Source organism: Lithobates pipiens, unplaced genomic scaffold (assembly GCF_037356315.1).
Source record: "Lithobates pipiens isolate NorthernLeopardFrog02 unplaced genomic scaffold, aLitPip1_a1.2 Scaffold_22, whole genome shotgun sequence".
In the NCBI taxonomy this organism is placed as follows: Eukaryota; Metazoa; Chordata; class Amphibia; order Anura; family Ranidae; genus Lithobates; species Lithobates pipiens.
Genome location: NW_027507784.1, coordinates 11,765,243 through 11,791,676, shown reverse-complemented (window position 1 = coordinate 11,791,676; position 26,434 = coordinate 11,765,243). Strand labels below are relative to the sequence as shown.

The 26,434-nt window shown below is 46.2% G+C and overlaps 1 protein-coding gene across 3 annotated transcripts in view; it reads right to left on the bottom strand.

The window, feature by feature from the left end:
- The window catches only part of LOC144000374 (uncharacterized), a 57,791-nt gene that overhangs the window by 13,468 nt on the left and 17,889 nt on the right, over positions 1–26,434 (bottom strand). For 2 of the 3 annotated variants that reach the window (XM_077494175.1, XM_077494177.1), the window contains exons 5-7: positions 21,344–21,722; positions 8,138–8,314; positions 4,491–4,635 (exon numbers count right to left, since the gene is read on the bottom strand). In XM_077494175.1, the coding sequence (XP_077350301.1) occupies positions 4,595–4,635; positions 8,138–8,314; positions 21,344–21,722 (597 nt within the window). In that variant the 3' untranslated portion in view covers positions 4,491–4,594. Of the gene's footprint in view, positions 1–4,490; positions 4,636–8,137; positions 8,315–21,343; positions 21,723–26,434 lie in introns of those variants that run through there. The other variant, XM_077494176.1, reaches the window with a different exon arrangement.

Here is a 26,434-nt window from a genome sequence, read left to right as displayed (position 1 = left end):
AAGGGGTGCAAAAAAGTGATTGCCTGATTGTTTCCATCACTGTGTGGAGAAGTTGGGAATGAGGTATTGGTAGGTTGCTAATGGAATTTGTAGTCTGCTCATCGGTACGTCAGTGATTTTGCTTTGAGTCAGGCCCGACCATGCCTTAATCGTGGCTTGTATAGTAGGGTAGTTGGGAATATTTGGTTTGTGGTGAATGCTAGCCGCCATAGCTAGAGCTGGGAGATCATGCCCAGGGGTGACAGTACGTTCTATGTTCGACCATTTATTGTCGGATTGACAGGAGAACCAGTATTTCATTTGGTCCAATATAGCTGCATGATAGTAAGCCTGTGCGTTAGGGAGACCCATTCCACCAAGGTACTTTGGCTTATAGAGTTTCGCTAAGGCTAGTCTAGGTTTTTAACCTGCCCATATAAATTTGTTTAGATGTTTGGATAGTTGAGCAAAGAACTTTCAGGGTATAGGAATTGGTAACGTCCTGAAATGGTATAGTAGTTTAGGCAGTACTTGCATTTGGTAAGCCGCTATTCTTCCCACCCAGGAGAGATGTAGTTTAGCTATTTGATTCATTTCTTCAGCTAGTTTATCCAGCAAGGGAGGATAGTTGTGCAGGTATGTGTCAGAAGCGGAGGGGGAAAGTTGTACCCCTAAGTATGTGATCGAGGGAGGATTCCAGTTGCACTGGAAGACATTTTTTAGCGTGCTTAGGGTACCCGATGACAAGTGCAACCCCAGTGCATAGCATTTGTTAGTATTAACCTTATAAAAGGATACCCTCCCAAAACTACTAATCAACTCTTGAATTTCAGTAAGGGATGAGACAGGGTCAGTAACCGTGAGAATGACGTCATCAGCAAATAGTCCTATTTTGTGGGTTTCTGTACCTATCTGAATACCTTTCACAGCTGTCGCGTTCCTGATACTTTCTGCTAGTGGTTCTATGACAAGCGAGAAGATTATGGGAGACAGTGGACACCCTTGTCTTGTGCCATTAGTTAGATTAAAGGGGTCGGAGAGAATGCCTGAATTATAGACTCTTGCTGACGGATGAGAGTACAAGGACATGATAGCTGTGTGGATTTGGCCTGACAGTCCGAATTTTTGAAGGGTCTTAGTTAAATATGGCCAGTGTACCCTATCAAAGGCCTTTTCTGCATCTAAGGCTAAAAATACACTAGGGAGTTTGCTAATTTCAGAATATCGTAAGAGATTGATCATGCGTCTTGTTCCATCGGGTGCTTGCCTACCTTTGACAAAGCCTACTTGGTCTAAACCTAGCAGGGTAGGTGTAACATTCATTGATCTATTTGCTAGTACTTTAGCATATATTTTTAAGTCGGAGTTCAAGAGTGAGATCGGCCTAAAGTTCTGGGGGAGGGAGTTGTCTTTTCCTGGTTTCGGGATCGTGACTATGATAGCTTGTAGCATTTCTTTGGGAAAGGAGCCCGTGGATATAGCAGAATTGAAGACAGTCGCTAGTTTGGGGGTCAAAATAGTCGTAAATGCTTTATAGTATTCGGCCGAGAAGCCATCCGCCCCTGGGGATTTATGCATGGGCAACGTCTTGATTACTGCTGCCACTTCCTCACAAGTGATGGGGGAGTTTAAAGCAGTTAGCGTAGGGGTATCTATTTTAGGCAAGTTCAGAGTGCCAAGGAAACGATCAATTTCCGTGTCAGAGAGTTGGTGAGTGTCAGGGTCCTGGTCAAGGTTATACAAGGATCGGTAGTAATCTTTAAAGGTGTTCGCTATGTCTTTAGGATTGTGAAAAGTCTGATGTGAATGATGGTGCTTGATGAAGGGTAGGTTAGTTTTAGCCTGTCTTTTTTTAAGTTGGAAAGCCAGCAGCTTACTAGCCTTGTTGCTTTGTGAGTAGTATGATAGTTTCAGTCTTTTGAAGTACAGGTCGTGGTCAGTTTTGAGCTCTTGTCGTAGATCTTCCCGACATTGAGTGAGCTGTTGGAGTATGGTGGGAGAAGTGAGAGTCGGGTTTTTATGTAGGCTCTCCAAGTCAATAATTTTATTTTGGAGCTGTGTTATGCGGCGGGTTTTGTTTTTGCGTTCCCTCGAAGCTATCTGTATGAGGACACCTCGGATAAAGGCCTTGTGAGCGCACCATACCATTGCAGGGGAGGACTCTCCATTATCATTTAATTGGAAAAATTCCTTGACCTTCGCTTCTATTTCGTCCCTAACGGTGGGGCGAGACAGGAGGAAAGTATTGTTGCGCCAAAGTGGCCTACTAGTAGTCTTGTTAAAGTCCACAATTTCCAGTGTTATAGGCGCATGATCTGACCAAGTGATGCTGTGGACCTCCGATCTAATCACATTTTGTAGTACATGCAAGTCTGTGAGAAAATAATCAATCCTCGAGTAGCTGTTATGCATTGCAGAGTAATACGTATAGTCCCTCTCCGTAGCCCTGGTGCAGTGCCAAGGATCAAAAAGCCTTTCTTCATGGCAGAAGCTGTCTAGACAGGGGCGCTGTCTGAGGGCTACAGAGGAGGAATCAAGATCAGCATTCAGTACCATATTAAAATCACCACACAAGATTAGGCTACCCTTTTGCATAGTTTTAGCCTTGTGCACAACTTTGCGGACAAAGCGTGCAGGTCTGACATTTGGGGCATACAGATTTACTAACGTATATATAGAGTGATTAATTTCAGCAATCAGTATAATATACCGACCACGAGGGTCAATGTAATCCTGCAACAAAGAAAAGGTGACAGTGTCCTTTACAGCTATTAAAACCCCATTCTTTTTCTTCAGATCGTTAGCAGTAAATATATGGGGGAATTTTCCATGTGTGCATCTAGGCGGATTAGCACTGGGGAAGTGAGTTTCTTGTATGAAAAGAATGTCACAGTGCAGGTCGATAGCAGACTTCCAGAGTGTTCTACGCTTGTAGGGGCTGTTAAGGCCTCTCACATTGTGAGGCATAACTTTAATGTTCATTCTGAAACAGTACGGCTGTTCGTTGCCATCCAAGTGTAAATGAGTAGAGCCAAAGATGTGGTCGTAACGCTCAGGAGGGTAGTACGTGTCAATGACACCGACAAACGTGGTTGGGAAGCCAGAAACAGGGGGATAGACCTCCAACAGTCAACAGCTAACTTGGGGAGAATAGTCATAGGAAGGTCCAATGAACTGTGTGCAGGATTCATCCTGCGAAAACTAAATGGGGGAAAGAAACGTACAACAGTGGCCGTTCAGCGGGTGCTTAATAGAACCGATGCCCGAGTAGTCAACTACATCAACTAAGGCACTTGGGCGATGGCCAGTATGAGGGGTAATAGAATGGTGCAATCCGGAGACTCAATAGCAAATCACAATGGTGTCAATCTTGGTGTCAAACTCTGTTTTTTCTGTTGAGTCATTGATAGCTCCTTCTGTCATGAAGGGGGTCCGGATCCGCCGTTTCTCCATTGGTAGGGAGTAGGCGCCATTTCTTGAGGAGCTCCATACCTTTCTCTATGGAAGCAATCACATGTGTTTCATTATGCATTTCCAAAACAAGTTTAGCTGGAAAACCCCATTTGTACAAAATCTTATGGTTACGCAAAATCTTGGTGATGGGGACTAGGTTGTGCCTAGCCGCGAGTGTAGCTTGCGATAGATCTGCGTAGAGAGCAATCCCTGTAAAGGGGTCCAGGAGAGACGGGTGTTGTCTAGCAAATCGCATTAATTGATCCTTTACTTGGAAGAAGTGGATTCGAGCGATCACATCTCTGGGGACTTGCTCAGATAGAAAAGAGGGCTTGGGTAGCCTGTGCGCTCGGTCAATAATAAGATCAGCCGGCCCTAACTCTGGTAGAGCGGTAATCATAAGCTTTTGGAGATAGGCAGTAAGGTCAAATGGTTTCACAGTCTCAGGGACTCCTCTGAATTTCACGTTGTTTCTGCGCGCCCTATCCTCAATGTCCGCCATTTTGAGGCGCATAGATTTAATTTCACTCTCAACATCAAAGTGAGCATCAACCAGTTCATTGTGAGCTAATGTGAATTCCTCGATTTTGTTTTCCACATACACTACTCTTTCTTTAACTGCTGATATTTCTGTTTTAGTGGAGCGTACAAACGTAGCCATGTCCTGTTGTAAAGCCCCCCTCAGTATCTGCAACATCTCTTTCATAGTGGTGTCCAGGATGGGCTGCCCTGATGTGGGGAAGGCATCTAACTGCTGTGTATCCAGAGATGATTCCTCCATATCCTCCCCTTCAGCTTCTGTGTCTGCCTGGGTGTCCCCCTTCTCCCCTAGCCTTCTTTTTTGCTTGGCTGGGCTCGTGAATGGGGAGGGGGGTAGCGGAGAGTGCGAGGGATGAGACTCACCCAGGTCCGGTCGGTCTGCATGGACAGCGTGTCCCGGGGAGGCCGCTGCACTGTGTGCTTCGCGGGCGCCATCTTGGGCCTCTCTGCTCGTCACCGGCGGGAAGAAGTCGGTCAGCCTACGTGGCCCCTCTCTCTTCTTTCGTTTGTTCATGATGATCAGCGTGTGCCTGAGATATTTCCCTGCCAGAGGATACCGAATGTGGGCATATAAGGTTGCTGTGAGCCGCTGATTAAGGTCCGCTGATACGGAGCTCTCTCCTCACACCACCATGCGCTCAGGCTGCCGGCTCCGCCCCAAGTCTGTGGAAGTTAATTACAAGTGTATGATGAGATGGCACATGACACCAGATAGAATACACAGAATAGACCCCTCTAGATCTACACAGTGTTGGAAAGAATGTAAACTACCCGGAACAACATATCATATATGGTGGGAATGTCCAGAGATAAAGAATTACTGGTATAAAATATTAGATTACATAGAAAAAAAATAACAGGGGAAAAAATACCATATTGTCCCAGGGAATGTCTGTTTTATGGGGTAGATCAAGAAAATAGTAACCAAAATATAAAACAAAAAATAGATCAAAAGAGAAAAAAAATAAAAAATTGATACCCTTTTTACTCAATGCAGCAAAAGCTTTGATACCTAAAAACTGGTTACAAGTCAAAAAGCCTCCAATAAGAGATTGGATACAGAGAATCAAATTTACTAACAATATGGAATATTTAATTAAAATGGAAAATAATCAAATGAATAGATACTGGGCAACATGGGAAAAGTGGAGATCATTCAAAAAGACTGAAAATTACACCCAGGCACTACTAGAATAAGTAGAGGATGGTGGGCCAACAGCAAAGGGGGCGGATGGGAGGGGGGAGGATAGGGGTTAATTGGGTTAGAAAATAGAATGTAATTTAAGCTGAAAATATTTGGATTGTATAGGACAGTTTTTCTTTCTGTCTGTATATTATGCTATTTTTGTTGATTTTTAAAATTAATAAAATTTTAATTATAAAAAAAAAAAAGACGTGGGTCCTGAGACCACTCACCCGATTGACCGAGAGGAGAAGCGATCCTATTGGCCACCGAGGAATAGGAGAAGCAGGGGAATCCGCCGTAAGCCACCAGGAGGAGGAGACGCTGGCCGGCGAAGGCGCTGCCCGCGACCTAGATGGGGTAAGTGCAGGGCAGACTGACCAACAGGTGGGGTGGGCGGTGCCTGTGACCTCAACCGACCAGGGGGGGTGGCCGTGGGGCTGGGTGTGTTTGACCAAGCTTAATTGTGAGGTCACACAAGTCGAGGTGAGGATACATCGCAGTTCTATTCTAAAGTTATACGAAATAGTTCAGGAAATTCTAAGCAGCTCTTTTCAACTATAAATCAATTGCTTAAGCCAAATTCGCCATCGACTACTGCTATTTCGGAAGAGCGGTGTAATGAATTTATGGATTTTTTTAGATCCAAGATTGATCATATCCGTTCCTCTCTGTCTGGTCCTTTGGCTTAAACTGTCCATTTAAACTGTTTTGTGCCCCGACAAATGGATCATTTACCAGAGGTGTCGTTGTAAGAGGTACAGGGTATTGTTAAGCAAATGAAGCCCACAACCTGTTCCTTGGATCCTTTTCCAACTCCACTGGTAAAAACGTATGTTTCAGTTTTAAGTCCATTGATTACTGCTGTTGTTAATTACTCTTTTCGAACTGGCCATGTTCCTTCAATTTTAAAAAGTGCTGTTATTAGACCACTGCTTAAAAAATCCACTTTTGATCCGGAAGTCCTTTCTAATTATAGGCCTATTTCTAATCTTCCCTTTTTATCTAAGGTACTTGAGAAAGCAGTTGCAAGTCATCTTCAGGATCATCTCAAGCATAACAGCCTTTTTGAAAAATTTCAATCAGGCTTTCGTTTTGCTCATAGTACGGAGACCGCTCTTGTTCAGGTTACAAATGATCTTCTTATGTCGTCTGATGCCGGTTCTCCGTCTTTACTTATTATGTTGGATTTGTCAGCTGCGTTCGACACTGTCGATCATGGCATTCTTTTAGATAGTCTTCGTTATAATGTTGGACTAAAAAATTTAGCCTTCAGTTGGTTCGAGTCATATCTTACAGATAGGATTGAACAAACTACATTGGGTCATTTTAAATCTAAACCGCATATGGTTACCTGCGGAGTTCCCCAAGGGTCAGTGCTTGGCCCGATTTTATTTATTCTATATCTTACTCCCTTGGGCCATATTATAAATCGTTATAATATTTCTTTCCATTGTTATGCTGATGATACACAGCTTTATGTAAAAGCTGCAGCTGAAACTCCTTCAGTGCAGTCACCCCTATCAGTCCTTACCGCCTGTCTGGAGGAGATAAAGGAGTGGATGGAACAACATTTCTTGCAACTAAATAGCTCCAAAACTGAGTTTATTATGATTGGAACATCTCACCAGATTAAATCATCGCTGATAACAAGTATTGCCTTTTCAGGCTCTAAAATTCCAGTTTCGTCTGTTGTCACTAATCTTGGTGTAAAAATGGATTCCCAACTCACTTTTGAAGCTCATATAAATCAAGTATGCAAGACTTCTTTCTACCACCTTCGTAATATATCTAAACTTCATCCTATCCTTTCTTTTTCCGATGCTGAAAGATTGATTCTTGCCTTTGTCTCCTCCAGGCTGGATTATTGCAACGCACTTCTCATTGGGATTCCGAGAAAGAGCATGCAGAGGTTGCAATACGTTCAAAACTCTGCAGCGAGGATCCTAATGAGAGTGCGGAAGCATGAGCATATCACTCCAATTTTAAAATCTCTTCATTGGCTGCCGGTCTCTACAAGGATTGAGTATAAGGTCTCTCTTCTTGTGCATCAATGCATACATGGACAAGCTCCACCTTATCTTAAGGAACTTCTTAGATTGCAAAATCTACCGCGTTCTCTTCGCTCAACTAATTTGAATTGTTTAGAGGTTCCAAAAACGAGGTTGAAAACCATGGGAGATAGGGCCTTTTGTGCTGCTGCCCCACGTCTGTGGAATGCTTTGCCTGATAGTCTGAGGGTTTCTCAGTCTACTGAAAATTTTAAAAAGGGGTTGAAGACTTTTCTTTTTAGCAAATGTTTTGTAAATTAAGCGGTTTGTTTGTTTTTATTGTAATTATGTAGCACTTTGAGGTCTTTTGATGGAAAGTGCATTATAAATACAATTTATTATTATTATTATTATTACATCTACCAGGGGAGGGGGAGGGGGAGCACGAGTGGGGTGGTACATCATTTGGTTTTTGCAGCACAAATGGAGGAATTGGATCAAGAAGTCCACTTTTCTTGATTTTGTTGATGGGCTCACGTCACAGACGGATTATACTGTATGTACTGCACATTATGCCACGTGCACACGATCAAATTGTCCGGCAAACTTAGTCCGGCAAACAATCTGGCGGATAGTCCGGCGGACTTTCTACCGAATGGACTTGGCCACACATAGACACACAGAAAGTCCAGCGTTTGCTAGTGCGATGACGTACAGAACGCACGACGGGACTAGAAAAAGGAAGTTCAATAGCCAGTAGCCAATAGCTTCCTTTTCGTACTTGCTTCTGAGCATGCGTCATTCTTAGTCCGCCGGACTAGCATACTGATGAACGTATTGTCCGCTGTGGGGGGGGGGGGTTCACCGATTGTATGATATTTTTTATTTTATTTATTTATTTATTTGTTTGTTTTTTTATGGTTCAACTGGATGGACTTGTGTCTTTTTTCAACCTAACTAACTATGTAATCGATTACATCTGAAAACTCACTTCTCTGTATGATTTCTCTTATTGCCTCCAGTCTCCCCACGCATTTCTCTTCTTCTGTGAATAGAAACAAATCCTTGGCATAGGTAGCAATACTGGGCTGGTTTTCCAGTATCTCTTCCTTCTCTTCAGGCTCGTTGCTCTTCAAGTCATCCGCTACCACAACCACATTTTCTTTTCCTGGAATAGAGAACAAAATACGTTTCATTATATTTAGAAAGACGTAAAAAAAAAAACAAAGTTATTAGCACGGTTCTCAATTTAAAGTATAAAAGGAACACTTGGTCTGGGACCCGAAGCGTTCTGGCCCTGGGATGGCACTAATGCCGCGTACACGCGATCGGACATTTCCGACAACAAAATCCATGTTTTTTTTTTCCAACAGATGTTGGCTCAAACTTGTCTTGCATACACACGGTCACAAAAATCTTATCTGAATTTCCAAACGTCAAGAACGCGGTGACGTACGACGAGCCGAGAAAATTGTTCAATAGTTCAATAGCCAGTTGATTCCGAGCATGCGTGGAATTTTGTGCGTCGGAATTGTGCACGCACAATCGGAATTTCCGACAACGGATTTTGCTGTCTGAAAATTTGAAATCCAGAGCTCAAATTTTGTTTGTCGGAAATTCCGATCAGAAAATGTGCGATGGAGCCTACACATGGTCGGAATTTCCGACAACAAGCTCCCATCGAACATTTGTTGTCGGAAATTCCGACCGTGTGTGTACATGGAATAATGTTAGGCTAAAGAAAGGTAAAAACAAGGCATTCGATATTATATATCATTTTTAAGTGGAGTCAGTCAAATTAACGCTGGTCATAGTACCTGTGGTTTGGCAGCTCTCAACAAAACATGGACTCCCATTGGGGAGAGGCTGACCCACATTTGATAAATTCCCCATATATGCAATCTAAAATAGAGTGCCAAACAAATGTCCAAGAGTCTAAAATCTTTTAATAATGAAATTAGTTCACAGCAGGAAAACACAAAACATCCAACATATTTGGGGGGGGGGGGGGGTCAAAACACTGCATGCCGTAGTGTCAGGGCAGGGCTCAGCCCTTCCTTCTCTGAGTTGGCCGCTCAGCCGTCAGCTAATTGCCAGCTCCTATCTCTCCACAGTTACTCAGCTGTTCATGATCCTGCTCATCAGTCCTGCCTACTTAAGCCGTCCAGTCCAGAGGAGCTCTGCCTTCACCTTGGTCACATCACAAGAAACTAAATCCTGCGATCCTGTTTAAGACTGGCTTTGCTGACATCCCTTCTGGCTCCAGATCCTGCTTGCTGTTCCACTACATTGATCCCTGACTTCTGGCTTGGCTGTCTATTTGTTCTGATTACTGAACTTTGGCTACTGTATGTTTTGACTACGTTTGTTCTTTTTACTTTTATTATTAAACAAGTGTGATTAAATTGTACTTCTGTGCTTCTGTTTCGGCCTGATTTCATGGTTTCTGACACATAGAAACTCAAGCTGTTCTTCATCCTTTACACCAGTGGTCTCCAAACTTGCTTGCCTTTATCCAGCCCTTGGGGCACTAATACTCCAAATGCCACCAATAGGGATGAGCTTCATGTTCGAGACGAACATACGTTCGACTCGAACATCGGCTGTTCGCCCGTTCGGCAAATTCCGAACATTATGGGCCGTTCGCGCCAAATTCGTGTGGCGCTCACGGCCCACAATGCACTGCGGTGGCGCAGTGCATTGCTGGCTCATGATTGGCCAAGCATGCACTGTGACCCTGCATGCTTGGCCAATCACAGCGCCGGCAGCAAGGAGAGACAAGATTGGCCACAGGCAGGATGCCTGTGGCCAATTATAGCTCAGGCTGTGTAGTACACGCCCCACACTATATAAGGCCGTCAGCGCGACGGCCTTGTGTAGTGTGTTGGCGTCTGAAGCAGTTAGTGGGTGTTCTGTGCACCTTCAACACAGTATACACCAATCGTTATCGGCCGATTTTTCGATCTTGCTCTTCTGTAGTGGTTGTTGTCTGCGTGCCCTGACCGCAGTATACACCGCTATATTCACCTCACCTATATAGCTAGCGATATATCTATCTTTTATAATAGAGCTTGCAGTCAGTGTTAGGAGCTTGTACGTGCTGTCTGCGTGCTCTGTACCCAGTACACACCGCTATATCCACCTACATAGCTCTTCTCTATTTGAGCCATCTGCCATCTGCAGGAGTTATTGGAAGTTGTGCATGCCTCCAGCACAGCACAGTATACATCTGTATTTACCCTTTATTGCTGGTGTTCTATAATAAAGGCATCTGCAGGGCTTAGTGGGTGTTGTGTGCCTCCAGTACAGTATACCCCTTTATCTCTGGTGTTCTATAATAAAGGCATCTGCAGGAGTTAGTGGATGTTGTGTGCCTCCAGCACAATATACACCTGTATCTACCCTTTATTGCTGTTCTCTAATAGAGCCATCTGCAGGGCTTAGTGGGTGTTGTGTGCCTCCAGTACAGTATACCCCTTTATCTACCCTTTATTGCTCGTGTTCTATAATAAAGGCATCTGCAGGAGTTAGTGGGTGTTGTGTGCCTCCAGCACAATATACACTACCCAACTGCTGTTTTACCCAACTCCCTTCAGGCCATTACCATGTCTGGAAGGCCAGCAAGGAGAGGCAGACCGGCGCGAGCCAAAAAAAAAAAAAAAAGAGGGCAAGCAGGCTCTGTGTCTAGAGACAACAGTGCTGGTCGTGGACACGGTGCGTTGTCATCAGCACGTGGCCATGGGACACGCTTGTCCTTCTTTTCGGCAGCTGGACATGTTGAGCAGCAACATGCCAATGATTTGGTAGAGTGGATGACCAAGCCCTCTTCATCCTCCTCATCCTCTCTCACCCAGTCTCAGGGTACTAGCAAAGCAGCTGCCAATGCATCGTCTTCCCTCCTCTCAATGTCATCAGTGACTCCTTCCCTAGACCCACCACGTCCTCCTGAGGAGTCTCCTGAACTCTTTGAGCACAGTGTTGGGTACATGCTCCAGGAGGATGCCCAGTGTTTTGTAGCCTCTGATGATGATACTCAGCTAGAGGAAGGCAGTAGTGTGAATGCAGAGAGAGGGGATGCTCCAGAAGGACAGCAATCTGGCAGTCATGTTCCACAAGCTGCAGCATACTGCCAGGTTTGCTACAGCGATGAAGAGGGAGGGGATGATGAGGGCACTGACTCCACGTGGGTGCCTGGTAGGAGAGAGGAGGAGGAGGCATATGTCCAACGAGGCAGGATGCCCTCCGGGGGCCAGCTTAGGGGCAGCACACTGACTGAAATCACACCGCAGAGCTCCGCCTGTGCAGGGCGCTGCCTCTGCGCGTTATTCTAAAAGTTCTTTTTTGAGACGAGTGCATCAGATCGCACCGCTGCTATTTGCAACATATGTCTCAAGCGTATCTCGCGTGGCCAAAACATCAGCCGCTTGGGCACTACATGCTTGACCAGACATATGTTGACCTGCCATGCAGCTTTCAGACAATTTTTTAGTCCGCAGCCCCAAGGTATGATCGGTTTCAGCAACCATCGCCAGCGTCTGGTTTACATGGTGCAGGAATACCTAGGGGCAAGGTCAGACTTGGACACCTTTCCCACCGAAAATCCTCTGGCTTACTGGGTCTTGAGGATGGATCACTGGCCAGAGCTTGCACAGTATGCAATTGAGCTACTGGCCTGTCCTGCATCCAGCGTTCTTTCGGAACGCACCTTCAGTGTTGCTGGTGGCTTTGTTACCGATCACAGGGTGCACCTGTCCACCGAATCAGTTGATCGACTGACCTTCATCAAGATGAATCAGTCTTGGATCACCCACAGCTACCAAGCACCTGAAGCTGATGTAACCGAATATTTTTTTTTTTGAAATATCACATCCCTTCAAGACTGCCTATGCTGATGCTGAGTGACTGTCCTGTTATGTTGATTGTCTATCCTCTTCCTCCTCCGCTGATATGTTGGAAGAACATTTCTGGTTCTGGGTGATGCCACCAGCCCAATTTTTCAGCCCCTGTTTAACAGGGGCGTTTAAGTACAATTTTTGATGCAATGCTTTGCAGCAGGGCTAATTCCTGCAATAAAACTAGAGTATATGGGAGAGGTTGCAGTGTGATGGCACCAGTGCCTAAGGCCCAATTTTTCTGCCCCTGTTTAACAGGGACATGTAATTACAATTCTTGATATAATATTTCACAGGAGGGCCCCTTCCTGTGCCCACCCAGAGTAACTGTGAGGACTTATAGTGTTGTGGCACCAGCACCACAACCACCAAAGATCAATTTTTCTACCACTGTTCAACAATGGCATGTAATTACAATTCTTGATATAATCGTTCACAGCAGGGCGTTCCAGCGCCCACCAAGAGTCACTTTGAGGGCTTACAATGTTGTGGCAAAACCAACACCTTGTTCCGCCATTTCTGCAGAGCATATAGGGCAGGCCCCTACTTTCAAACATTCAACTTACAAACATTTCCTACTTGCAAACGGAAGGAGACAACAGGAAGTGAGATGAAAAAAGATGGACGACAAAACAAATTATACAGGGGTGATAACCCTTCCCTATGTTTTCCAAAAAGCTTAAAAATAGATTTTTTTGACTGGAGCTACACTTTGAAAATGTACCAGTTGAAAATTACAAACAGATTCTACTTAACACAACAAACCTACACAGTCCCTGTCTTGTTTGCACTGCCTGCATACTGCTGTTCTGAGTATATAAGGCCTGGGGGCCACACGTATTTCCTTTTTTAATATGGGTACGGGGTTCCCCTTAATATGCGTACAAGACCCAAAGGGGCTGGTAATGGGCAGGGAGGGCTACCCATGCCATTTTTCTGAATGATTTTCAACCATATTGCAGGAACCAGATATAACATTAAAACCGCAAGCAGCTTTAAATGACGTAATTTCCGTTAAATGTCATTTTGTGCAGGGACTGTTCTAAACACGGGAAACACGTAGCACTTCACAGGCATACTACAGACACCCCCCAGGCACCATATTTAAAGGAATATTTCACTTTTTTCACTTTAATCGTCATTAAAATCAGTGCTCCCGCCAAAACGGCCATTTTTAAAAACATTTTAGGCATTGACCCATGTCCCCTGGGGCAGGAGCCAGGTCCCCAAACCCTTTTTAGGACAGTATCTTGCATATTAGCCGTTAAAATTAGCACTTTTAATTTCGAACTTTTGAGTCCCATAGACTTCAATGGGGTTCTAAAGTTCGTACGAATTTGGGGTCCGTTCGAAAGTTCTGGTGCGAACCGAACCGGGGGGTGTTCGGCTCATCTCTAGCCACCAACAATGGGGCATAATTCTTCCCTCTAATATCAAAGATGGGGCACTGTTCACTCACACTGTCAGGTCATCGCTTCCAGGTTTCCACAGTCCAGAGCCAATCAAAGCCGATCTGGGTAATGTTTGTCTCTCCGATCAGTCGGCGCATGCACAGGCTGGTCGTTTTTGGTCTCCCAGTGGGACGGGAGAGCCGGGGAGAAAGTAGCGGAAGGCAGCAGGTTCCCTCCCGCTGCTTATAAAAGCAATTCAGAGGCTAGTTAGCTGCTAGGTTTGCTTTTACAAGAGAGCTGACTGACGGCTCTAAAAAAAACAGCATTGGGGTGATACCTACAGCTGTAGGCATCAACCTGGTATAACCAACCAAAGTCCAACAACATAAGGGTACGGGTCCGGATGTGTGTATATGTATGTATAATAAATATAAATATATATATATATAAGAGGGCCGGTATGGTGGCCCGTAATTATGGGAGGAGCCCGGAGGGTATATAATCAGACCACCCACAACGGTCTGTGTCGGTTCCAGTGCAAGGTACTGCACATCAAGGGGCCGACTCTTCTCAGCTCCCTCACGGTCATCTATCTGTGTGTCCAATCGTAGGTGCACTTCGGCTTCTTCATTCGTGGTCTTCGTCGGCGGTTCCCGCTCATGGTCGCAGATGAGTAGTATCCGAATCTTTTCATATCATGTGCAAACTTGCGGCTTATCATGCTTACTATCCTGCACCCCTTTCGCAAAACCTACCTCTGAGTTGTTGACACTCATGTCCCGACATTGTTCGGCACAGGCATAGTACATTCGTAAATTCTTTCTACCAAACATACGATTCATTCATAGATCCAAGCCTCCGAGTCGCTGTCGGTTGTTCTCCAATATCACTCGCCATAGGCTTCACTAGTTATAAGATTCACTGTTCTCATCCTTTTTTGAGATAAACAGGTATTGTTTGTATGGGTTTCTGTGGCTGATTGGGGTGTAATTAAACCCACCTGATGTCTTTCCTGCATTTGACTAGCCTGGGGGGATGGGTGGTTGATAGGTGTTTGGCTTAACAGTAAGGAATGGCATACACTCTACAACCAATTCGTATCAGATACTCCTTACTGCCAATTTATATCAGATTCATCTCATAAATTTTTGAGCTGATTCGTGTCAAATGCATTGCACAGGCTGACTCTGCCAACTCACTGCTTGTCCACGTAGTTGTACCTTCGAGATCGGTCGTATATCTTCATCGATTGTCCCACGCTCGGACCGCTACACACTCGCTGTCGCAGGTAGGACTTTGTTGTTACCGCTCTTCTAAACTCCAATAGTTACCTTATCATGTTCGTTTATCATGTTCGTTTTGCAAAGTCGTACTTACGCCACCGTAAGTCTATGTCATCTTCCATGTATTTCATCCTTTCTACCCAACGCGGGTTTACTCGAGCCGATCACTTCACGGTCAATGCGGTCAAATCCGACATTCAAGCCCCTTACTCACCTCGCATCTACGGCCGATTCGAAATCTAGTCGCAACTTCGCTTCTATGTTTCGGATCCTTGGCAATCACAAGTCCCTTCAACCGCCATCACCATTTAGTTGTTTCGAACCCAGCCATATCATCGGCAATACGGTCAGATCTGTCATACGAGCCCCGTAGTCACCTCATATCTACGGCCGATTCGAAATCTAGTCGCAACTTCGCTTCTATGTTTCGGATCCTCGGCAGTCACAAGCCCCTTCAACCGCCATCACCATTTAGTCGATTCAAACCCAGCCATATCATCTGCAACACGGGCAGATCTGGCATACGAGCCCTGTAGTCACCTCGCATCTACGGCCGTTTCGAATCTAGTCGCAACTTCGCTTCTATGTTTCGGATCATTGACAATCACCAGCCCCTTCAACCACCATCACAATTCAATCAATCCGAACCCAGCCATATCCTCAGCGATACGGTCGGATCCCATATACGAGCCTCTCAGTCGCATCTACGGAGGATACGAGTCTAGTCGCAGCATCGGCGCAAAGATTCCAGTCCTTGCCAAACGCAACTCTAACAACCAAGCCGAATCCTGTTGCATCTCCGACTCAAATGAGTCAAATCTTTCGCAGACTATTCCATAGCTATAACCCAGTTCAAACTAGTCACATCGACTGTACGAATTCAGCAGTACTTACGTTTGACTTTCTCAGTGTATCCATACATGATCATACACAATTCTCTCCACCAATTTGCTCAGTGTTGCGCACGGTCATTCCTACATAATCACATTTCCTCTATAAACCTTTTCTTTCGCCTTTCAACAAAGCTCCTTGCAATCACTGCAAGCATCGATGCAATGGCTCAATACGGCCACTCATCTCCAGTAGCAACACGGCTGCTCTTCTCATTCCTACACACTTATAATTTAATTTATAGATTTAAATAAAGCTGCTTTCTTGCAATGCTGCAAGCATCTCTGCTATAGCTTAATACGGCCACTCATCTCCAGTAGCAACACAGCTGCTCACCTCATTCATCCATTCATTCATTCTCACCTCATAATTCAAATAAGGCCGCTTCCATGCAATCGCTGCAAGCATTTCAGCAAGTGGCTCAAACTGCCACTCATCGTCTCCAGTAGCAACATGGCTGCTCATCATTTTCCCTGTCGCTTTCCCCTTTTTAGGCCAGTTAGAACACCAGTTAGTCCACCCTGCACCAGGTTTGGACAGTATCTCCCAAAAAAATAAAAAATATAAAATAAAAATAAAAAAAAACCCATTGTTGAGGGTTTGCATCTTCACCAGGGGGCCAGCTTTGCCCCAAAGAGCTTTTTGCAATCCCCCTTGTCAAAACGAAATTCTCATGTTACCTTACTACAGGCTCCCGGTCAACTCAGTTCTCGCCCCCAACCAGTCGACTTCACAACTAGTGCATAAAGTCAGGTGTTTAGTTCAATGGGATTCCCCCTTTCTCTTAAACACTCTTTCACTACATATTTTCACTTCACATACAGAATTTGACCTGCTCCTGAGGCGTTAGCAACTGTCACATACTTCTGTGCACTTCACTCTGTTTTCGAAGCACAAGCCTTCAATACGCAGACAAGGTCGCCTAATCTCCATACTTGCTGGCAGTGCAAGCATTAGTAGACCGAACCCACGTCAATTAACTACAGATCGCAACATTCCTACTTAGTATACCAGACTTCAGCTACCCACCCCAGTCCGCCCTGGGGCGCTCTGGTTCATTAGTCTGTGCCGAGCACAGACTGACACCCGAGCTATCAGTTACCTAGCCAGTCACCTCCTGGCTCACCTCGGTTGTCATGCATTCTTTTGAGTTTTCTAAAGTCACACTCAACAGCGCTCGAGCGCAAACCAACTGTCACTATGGCTGTCGTTCCTTGTCCTATTCTTCTTGTTTCCTTCCGCCTTTCATCTTATCTACCCAACGCAACTATCCCCTCCTACCTTTGCAACTCACCTCAAACATACGCACCCCCCCTTGCCTTTAGTTGACGCCATGTCGCAGGCAGACAGTGAGGACTTTGCCTCAGCCCTGCCATCACCCTTTACGGGCTCAGCAAGCGGCGGTTTACAGTCTCACAAGAGCTTGGACCAATAAAAAAAAATAAATAAAAAAAAAAATAATAAAAAAATATAATAAAAAAATGAAAAAAAAATAAAAAAATAAACTCATAGCAGAACGGTGTTGTAGGAGTAAATCCTACCCTGCTGCAGCCAGGAAACCAAGCCTTTAGGCTACTGTTTCCATCGCCAGTGGCAGCTCTTCCAGGCACCACTTCAGTCTATCTTCTTTGTGACTACATAGCTGCACTCCTGGGTAACCACACTGTCAACAGCAGTCGTCGAAGTCCAAGCAGAGTGACAGCCCTGGAGGTACGCCCAGCCGTGCTCCCTACCAGCTCCAGTCACCACTGTCATTCCTGTACCTTCACTTACAGATACACCCAACTTCTGCACCATCGTCTTCCCTGCACACCTTGTCCTAGCAGGGCATCTAGGAGGACATCTTGGATGACAACGACGTTAACTTAGCATCCCTCCTCATAGCAGTACACAACTTGGCCTAGAACAAATCATATTCGCGGGGAGATGTCTCCATCATCCTGAAGGCCAGAGACCCTTTACTTAATCGCAAGCTCACTGTCACAGAGTTTGTGCTGGCCTTGGGGACAGTCAGAGACATGCTAGGCAGAGCAACCCCAACAGGAGGGTAGAATTGGACCCGTATCTGCATGCAGCAGGTCACAAGTACACAGGGTGCCCATCCTTTGACTATCACTGCTCATTTTCAGCCAAGGCAGCAGCCAGACTCAAGGGGATCTTTTACCTCCCATCTTTTAGTGTTTCTCTTCCAGGCAAAGACCCTGACTAAATCCTTAAATTAAGATGTGCCAGCTATAGCAGATCTGCCCATGGGAGTCGAATTTCTCACAAATTGGAATGGCATGCCAATGTGTATTCCCTCAGTATCTCTCTTCATCTCAGGTAGTCATGGTCACCACAGCCTCCACAGGTCCTCGCCTCAATTTTGGCCAAATTGGGTTTATAGGGCCATGGCCGTCAGTAATCCTCTTGATTCCTGGGTTCAGTTAGTCCTCCTCTTTGTTCGACCTCTAGCCCATTGTCGCAGCAGCTCAAGTCTGGTGCAACAACTGGGCAGGACAAACAGTGACGTTCGCCACAAGACAACCAAGCCACAGCCAGCATTATGAATAAAGGAAATCCTAGTAGCCTGCCATTGTGGCCTTCCTGCGCAGGCTGGTGCCACTATCCCCACAGCACCAATCTAACGTCCTATGCGTCCACATCCCAGACAAAACGCAATAATCTGGCCGACGCACTACCCGTTAACTTTGCTTCGTTATTTTTTGCAGGAACCTGGAACCGACCCGACCATGTCTCTTATCCCACACTGGTCGTAGCTAACCTCGGATTCAAACAACACTTTCACGATGCTACCTGCCTTATTAATCTTTCACTATCTCACAACACCCTGAAGGCCTACCGGGCAGCCTAGAGGTTCTATGTCAGGTTACTAGCCTCAAACCCCAGAGCAATACCAAGAGTTCTCCATCACATCCTGGTCTTCATATTATGCCACCACACACAGTTGGCATTGTCACACAATACCTTAGACCCCACTCAGCTGACATCCAGCATTTCATCCCCTTATGAGATCCTAACAAACAGTCTTGTTCGCCGCCCATACGGTCAAGACCATGTTGTGTGGTATTCACAGGCAATGACCCCAAATCAGTATCAAACGGCTACCCGTCACCAGCGCCATATTCGGAGACGTGTCTTTCATCCTGTCACATTCCCCTTTTGGCTAAATTCAGCCTGGTCGTTCAAGCAGCCATCTACCTGGCTTTCTACAGCTTCTTACGCCCCAGTGAATACGGTCACCATCCCAGTTGTAAAGTGTTACGTAGACGCCACATCACACGCCATCAGACTTAATCTTGCTCCTCAGCGTGTCCAAAACACAATAGTCCGGTCCAGGGGTTGACATAAAACCTTTCCAAACTCTCAAAGCCTGGTGCCCCGTGTCCATCCTAGATCAATTTTTGGCCCATATGTTTGATCCCTCGCAGGACAGCCCATTACTACCGTTCCCGATTAGTACCCCAGGCAGCAACTAGTTCATTAGTCACGTCAGGTTCCTTTTAAGCAAATTAGGCCAGGACCTTGGTCATTTTCTTGGACATTCTTTCGCATAGGAGCAGCATCAGCAGCCTCACGAAACGGGGTCCCAGTCCACGCGATCAAAGATGGGCAGGCGGGAATCCACCTGCTTTACTCGATACATCTCCAATCCACAAGTGGAAATGTCCTGAGCCTTCAGCAACTTTGCCCTGTAGTGTCTTGTTGTACATAAATTAATAATTACCTCCCTAAACCAATCTTTTGCGGCCTTCTCTTGGCATATCGCCCAGCAGAGCAGGGCTCACTGCCCATCTCATCAGGGCTTACCTTACAGCAGACCAAGGGCACAACTCAGGTCTATTTTATGTTGTTAGTCTTGTGACGTGTTTATGTGTTCTTTCATATCTCTTAGAGCGGAGGGCTCCGACCATAAATATATATATATATATATATATATATATATATATATATATATATATATGTGTGTGTGTGTGCAGTAAAACCTTGGATTGAGAGTAACTTGGTTTGAGGGTGTTTTGCAAGACCAGCTAATTTTTAAATACATTTTTACTTGATATACAAGCGATGTCTTGATATACAAGTAGCGTCATGTCACAACTGAGTATAAAAGAGAAGAGAGGGGCCACTAAGTGTAGAAATCTGTATAAATTTAGTGAAGGTACCACATTTAGCAACTCACATGGTTGATGATTAAAAAGTATGCAGGCATCCGGGTTAAAGCTGTCCACGTAGACCATCCTCCGCACCACCATCAACGTCATCCTTTCTACGCTGTGCTCCACGAGTGGTTCAAGCCTTACTTTCAGATTGCTGTACTGCAGGGTAGTCTTCCCGGTCATGATTGCAGGCTGACAGCAGTGAGAGCCGTCGGTGCGGGGGATGGTCTATGCGGACAGCTTTACCCCGGATGCCTGCATACTTAGATGTGCCTGTTTTAATTATCAACCATGTGAGTTGATAAATGTTGTACCTTCATGAAATGTAACCATATTGCTACACTTAGAGGCGCCTCTCTCCTCTTTTATACTCTGTAGCGCATGCTGGATTTTGCTTCTAATGCCCCGTACACAGGATCGGAAATTCTGCCAGCAAAAGTCCTATGAGAGCTTTTGGTCGGAAAGTGCGACCGTGTGTATGCTCGGACTTTTTGCTGGCAGAATTCCAGCCAGCAAAAGATTGAGAGCAGGTTCTCAATTTTTCGGTCGGAAAAAGTTTCGATCGGAAATCCCAATTGTCTGTACCAATTCCTACGCATGCTCGGAAACAATTCCACTCATGCGCGGAAGAATTGAACCTCATTTCAGCTCGTCGTAGTGTTGTACATCACCGCGTTCTTGGCGGTCGAAAGTTCCGGGAACGTTTGTGTGACCCGTGTGTATGCAAGCCAATCTTGAGTGGAATTCCGTCTGAAAAAACATCCAAGATTTTTCAGAGGGAAAATCCGTTTGTGTGTATGGGGCATTATCCCCTTGTGGAAGCTTCCATTTGTGGATGGACTTTTTACAGTTACACATCGCTATAATCTTTTTATACGGACTATAAACTGAAGGACCTATGAAGAAATGGGCGTGGAGCGAAGCAACTGAGATTCCATGATTTCTTATGGGGAAATTCGCTTTGATATACGAGCGCTTTGGATTACAAGCATGTTTCCCGAAACGAATTATGCTCGCAATCCAAGGTTTTACTGTATAAATCAATACTTTAGCCCTAATATAATGATTGGTAGGTCTTTTAGCCCTTGTACACACGGTCGGAGATTCCGACGGAATGTGTCCTATCAGACTGTTTTGTCGGATATTCTGACTGTGTGTGGTCTCCATCAGACTGTTTCTGTCGGAATATCCGACGGACCAACTTTTCAAACTTGCCGGTAAAATTTTCCGACAAAATGCTCCGATCGGACATACTCCGATCATGTGTAGCCTACTCCGAGGGACGCATGCTCAGATCAAATTCCTAGACCAAAGCTATTGGCTACTAGCCTGAACGTAGTCCCATCGTAATGAAATAACCTCATCACGTTATGTACAATCGAATTTTCCGACAACTTTGTCCGACCGTGTGTATGCAACATCACTTCCGGACCTCTTCCGGAATTAATCCGTCGGAATTACTCAGACGGATTTGGTTGTCAGAATCTCCGACCGTGTGTACAAGGGCTATGGTTGGATAAGCATGAGGGACTCGGTGGTAAGAACATCCTTAACATTTTGCTAAGATAATGAGCACTCACCCAGGGAATGTGACATTTCCCGGAGCTCGCCGTCATACAGGGAGTTTGCGATGTCGGTGATGTTGAGTCTTCCATGCTTTAGCGTGTGATACAGAATGCCAAACTGGCACGTTTCCAGTCCTGAACTGAACGTCTTATAATCATTGGTTATGCAGACCGTTTTGATGTCAAGCGATCTCCTGCGGTCAGGTGCCTTCAGCCTGTCAAGAAGCCAGGTGTAATGACTTTCGGCGCACCTGGAGAAGATGCCGATCCGGTATGGAGGAAGTGGTGACTGGCTTGGCCTACTTGGTTTGCCTGATGTAGAGCCAGCTGGAGGAGGCCCCGTACATTCCCATTTATTATTATTCTTTGTGCCATTATTCTCAGAATCACCTGACTTGATACAAGAAAAAAAAATGTATAAAACAGTTTTTTTTTTTTTTGCAAGAAAATTACTTAGAACCCCCAAACATTATATATTGTTATAAATTGTTATAAGAATATATATTGTTATATATATTCTTATAAATATAAGACAAATGGTCACTCACCATTCTGAAAGATTAGGGAGTATGTAGTAAGGCAGTGATGGCGAACCTTGGCACCCCAGATGTTTTGGAACTACATTTCCCATGATGCTCATGCACTCTGCAGTGTAGTGGAGCATCATGGGAAATGTAGTTCCAAAACATCTGGAGTGCCGAGGTTCACCATCACTGTAGTAAGACCATGAGGGTCAGCTTTGACGTCTCCTTCACTGTTCACCTTCACGTCAAGTTTAGTGATGGACGAACGTTTCGCCCGGCGGTCGTTTCGCGGCGAATTTCCGACTTTCGCCGTCCGCGGGTTCGAACGCCTTTTTCCGTCGTTCGCCCCGGCGGACTTACGTGTTTAATGTATACAAGAACTTTAACCTTTCGTGACACGTTTATCATGTGTTACAGGACAACCAATTGAGACATGACAGCTCATGGACACTTGGACATTCCCCCTAACCTATAAATACACCCGATCCGGTGGCCATTTTACATTCTTTCTTCTGTCACTGTAGGGAAAGGATCCTGTGTGGAGTAGGGACAGAGAAAACGCTAGCTATTTGGTACACAAAAGTTCTTTTCAGGACTGGTATAGGTGTTAGGTCAGCAGCCTGAGTTTCTTTTGTCAGTTTAGATAAAGGGACAGAGCGCTGTATGCTGCTATTTTAGGGACAGCTCAGCCAGATTAGTCTTTCTTCATCATCATCATCATCATCATCATCATTAGCTGTTACTATCAGGTCCACAAAAGAGCTGTTCCAGCTAATCGTTCCAGCCTACTCTTTTTTGCCAATTTGTATAGGGACAGGCAGGAAGCAGTGTGTCAGGCAGTGAGGATAATTTTAAAGACTTGCTGTTACTATTAGTTCCACAAAGGTTCTTTTCAGGACTGGTATCAGTGGTACGGTAATAGGCTTGTACACGTATAATATTCTTTCTTCCAAATATAGAAAGAATATTATACTTGACTGCTGCCCTTCTGCTGCAGTCTGCTAATCATTCACAACTCACTTGTTCCACAAAGCTCTTTATCAGGACTGGTAACTTGGTCTGTCTAGGGTGCTACGGTACATAGGCTTGGGTGCGGTACAGTCTGCTGTTCTGTAAGGACCGCTATCGGTCCACAATACATAGGGTTGCCGTGCACTACTGCTGACCGCTGCCCTATACTGCAGCAGTCCTTCAGCGGTATAGGGACTGACGCACAGTCTGCTAAACACTAATACACAACCTGCTTGGTCCACAAAAGTTCTTATAAGGACTGGTAACTTGGTATAGGGTGCTACGGTACATAGGCCTGAGTGCGTTACAGTCTGCTGTTCTGTAAGGACCGCTATCGGTCCACAATACATAGGGTTGACGTGCACTACTGCTGACCGCTGCCCTATACTGCAGCAGTCCTTCAGCGGTATAGGGACTGACGCACAGTCTGCTAAACACTAACACACAACCTGCTTGGTCCACAAAAGTTCTTATAAGGACTGGTAACTTGGTATAGGGTGCTACGGTACATAGGCCTGAGTGCGTTACAGTCTGCTGTTCTGTAAGGACCGCTATCGGTCCACAATACATAGGGTTGACGTGCACTACTGCTGACCGCTGCCCTATACTGCAGCAGTCCTTCAGCGGTATAGGGACTGACGCACAGTCTGCTAAACACTAACACACAACCTGCTTGGTCCACAAAAGTTCTTATAAGGACTGGTAACTTGGTATAGGGTGCTACGGTACATAGGCCTGAGTGCAGTACAGTCTGCTGTTCTGTAAGGACCGCTATCGGTCCACAATACATAGGGTTGACGTGCACTACTGCTGACCGCTGCCCTATACTGCAGCAGTCCTTCAGCGGTATAGGGACTAAGAGTTTTGTCACAGGGTGATTTAAAAAATGACAGGCAGAGGAAGAGGCAGGCCCTTCCGCAGGGGTGGTAGGGGTAGGGCAGGAGCAACAGCCTTGAGCCAAAGTGGGAAGTTGCAGAAGGTGCGTTCAATTACTTTAAAGGACGCACCAGACTTGGTTGAGTGGCTCACTCAGCCTTATTCTTCTGCACCCTCCTCATCCTCTCGATCTGCACCCTCTTCTTCACTCTCTGCTATGTGCACCCCCAAAGACACTACCACCAACAACACCACCACCACCACATACCTTCCGCTTGAGTGCAAATGGGGGCCTTCATGCTCCAGTGTTTTAATAGGGACCCCCGTATAAAAAGCATGAGGGTCAAGGACCAGTACTGGGTGGCAACGTACTTAGATCCCCGGTACAAACACAAAATGGCGGAAATGTTACCGCCGTCGCAGAGGGCTGTCAGAATGCAGCACTTCCAGGCCTTGCTTCGAGAAATGCTGCATTCTGCTTTTGCGTGCGCTGGCAGAGGAGCAATTCCCACTCCCAGAGAAGGATTTGCGGGTACCAATCCAACAGCGCCTGCAAGAAGAGGCCGGTTTGAAGATGTGTTGGTGACTTCGGATATGAGGTCATTCTTTCAGCCGACCCATCGACAGGTGTCATCCGGATCCAGCATCAGGGAACGCCTAGACCGTCAGGTGTCCGACTACATTGGGTTAACGGCCGATGTGGACGCTCTGAGGAGTGATGAACCCCTAGACTACTGGGTGGGCAGGCTTGACCTCTGGCCAGAGCTTGCCCAATTTGCAATCGAACTGTTGGCTTGCCCCTCATCCAGTGTCCTGTCCGAAAGGACGTTCAGCGCAGCAGGGGGGATTGTGACCGATAAGCGTACTCGCCTAGCTCACGACAGTGTTAACTACCTCACATTTCTAAAAATGAATGAGGCATGGATCTCGGAGGAATTCAACACATGTGATCAGTAGACCATGTATATGTCTATAAACTATTTTTGGAATCAAGCACACAGACCTTCTTAATTCATTTGGCTCACTTCCCTGACCCAAAAAAGCACACCGTACTATATGTCCCTACCCTCCTCTTTGAAGAGGTTGAGCGGTGTCATATTTCTACTGGGGCTGCTTATTATGAGGGGTTCCCACCATCCCTGTGCTGTGCTGACTTCCTCCTGGGTGTTCTTATTATGAGGGGCTCCCACCATCCCTGTGCTGTGCTGACTTCCTCCTGGGGGTTCTTATTATGAGGGGATCACACCATCCCTGTGCTGTGCTGACTTCCTCCTGGGGCTGCTTACGGTGCTGCTGTCAGCGCTGTATGTCACGGAGCTGCTGTCAGCGCTGTATGTCACGGAGCTGCTGTCAGCGCTGTATGTCACGGAGCTGCTGTCAGCGCTGTATGTCACGGAGCTGCTGTCAGCGCTGTATGTCACGGAGCTGCTGTCAGCGCTGTATGTCACGGAGCTGCTGTCAGCGCTGTATGTCACGGAGCTGCTGTCAGCGCTGTATGTCACGGAGCTGCTGTCAGCGCTGTATGTCACGGTGCTGCTGTCAGCGCTGTATGTCACGGAGCTGCTGTCAGCGCTGTATGTCACGGAGCTGCTGTCAGTGCTGTATGTCACGGAGCTGCTGTCAGCGCTGTATGTCACGGAGCTGCTGTCAGCGCTGTATGTCACGGAGCTGCTGTCAGCGCTGTATGTCACGGTGCTGCTGTCAGCGCTGTATGTCACGGAGCTGCTGTCAGCGCTGTATGTCACGGAGCTGCTGTCAGTGCTGTATGTCACGGAGCTGCTGTCAGCGCTGTATGTCACGGAGCTGCTGTCAGCGCTGTATGTCACGGAGCTGCTGTCAGCGCTGTATGTCACGGTGCTGCTGTCAGCGCTGTATGTCACGGAGCTGCTGTCAGCGCTGTATGTCACGGAGCTGCTGTCAGCGCTGTATGTCACGGAGCTGCTGTCAGCGCTGTATGTCACGGAGCTGCTGTCAGCGCTGTATGTCACGGAGCTGCTGTCAGCGCTGTATGTCACGGTGCTGATGTCAGTGCTCTGTATTACGGTGCTGCTGTCAGTGCTCTGTATCTCCTGCACCCTCTTGTTTGCCTACCCTGGTCCCTGACCTTCCCTCTCCTCCATTGCCTTCATTAGCTCCATAGTCCTGAATTGTCAGAACAATTTCCCAAATAAAAAAAAAATGCTTGTAGTTATCGATCCCAAATTCACCTCATACATGTATTATGCTATTGTCCAGGTGGTGGGACTACGTGCTACCCCCTAATAATTACCCCGTGGCCGCAAATTCGACCTAAAGGTTTGCGAAATTCGCCTCCCATTGAAGTCAATGGAGCCCGCGGCGAACGGTCGTTTTCGCGAACGTTTGTGTCCGTTCGCGTTTCGCGTTCGCGAAACGTCCCGTCGGAAGTTCGTCCATCACTAGTCAAGTTGTGGCTTGACAACAAACCCATAGGATTCGAAACATGTAGCCACGCCCCCTCATCTTCTCCTGCCATGTGACATAATTTGCCGTGTTCCCCCGCTATTCTGACAAAGCTACACTGACAAGGCTACACTGACAAGTCTGCAAATGACACTGGAGCAAGGCTACACTGACAAGGCTGCACTGACAAGGCTGCACTGACAAGGCTACACTGACAAGGCTACACTGACAAGGCTGCACTGACAAGGCTACACTGACAAGGCTACACTGACAA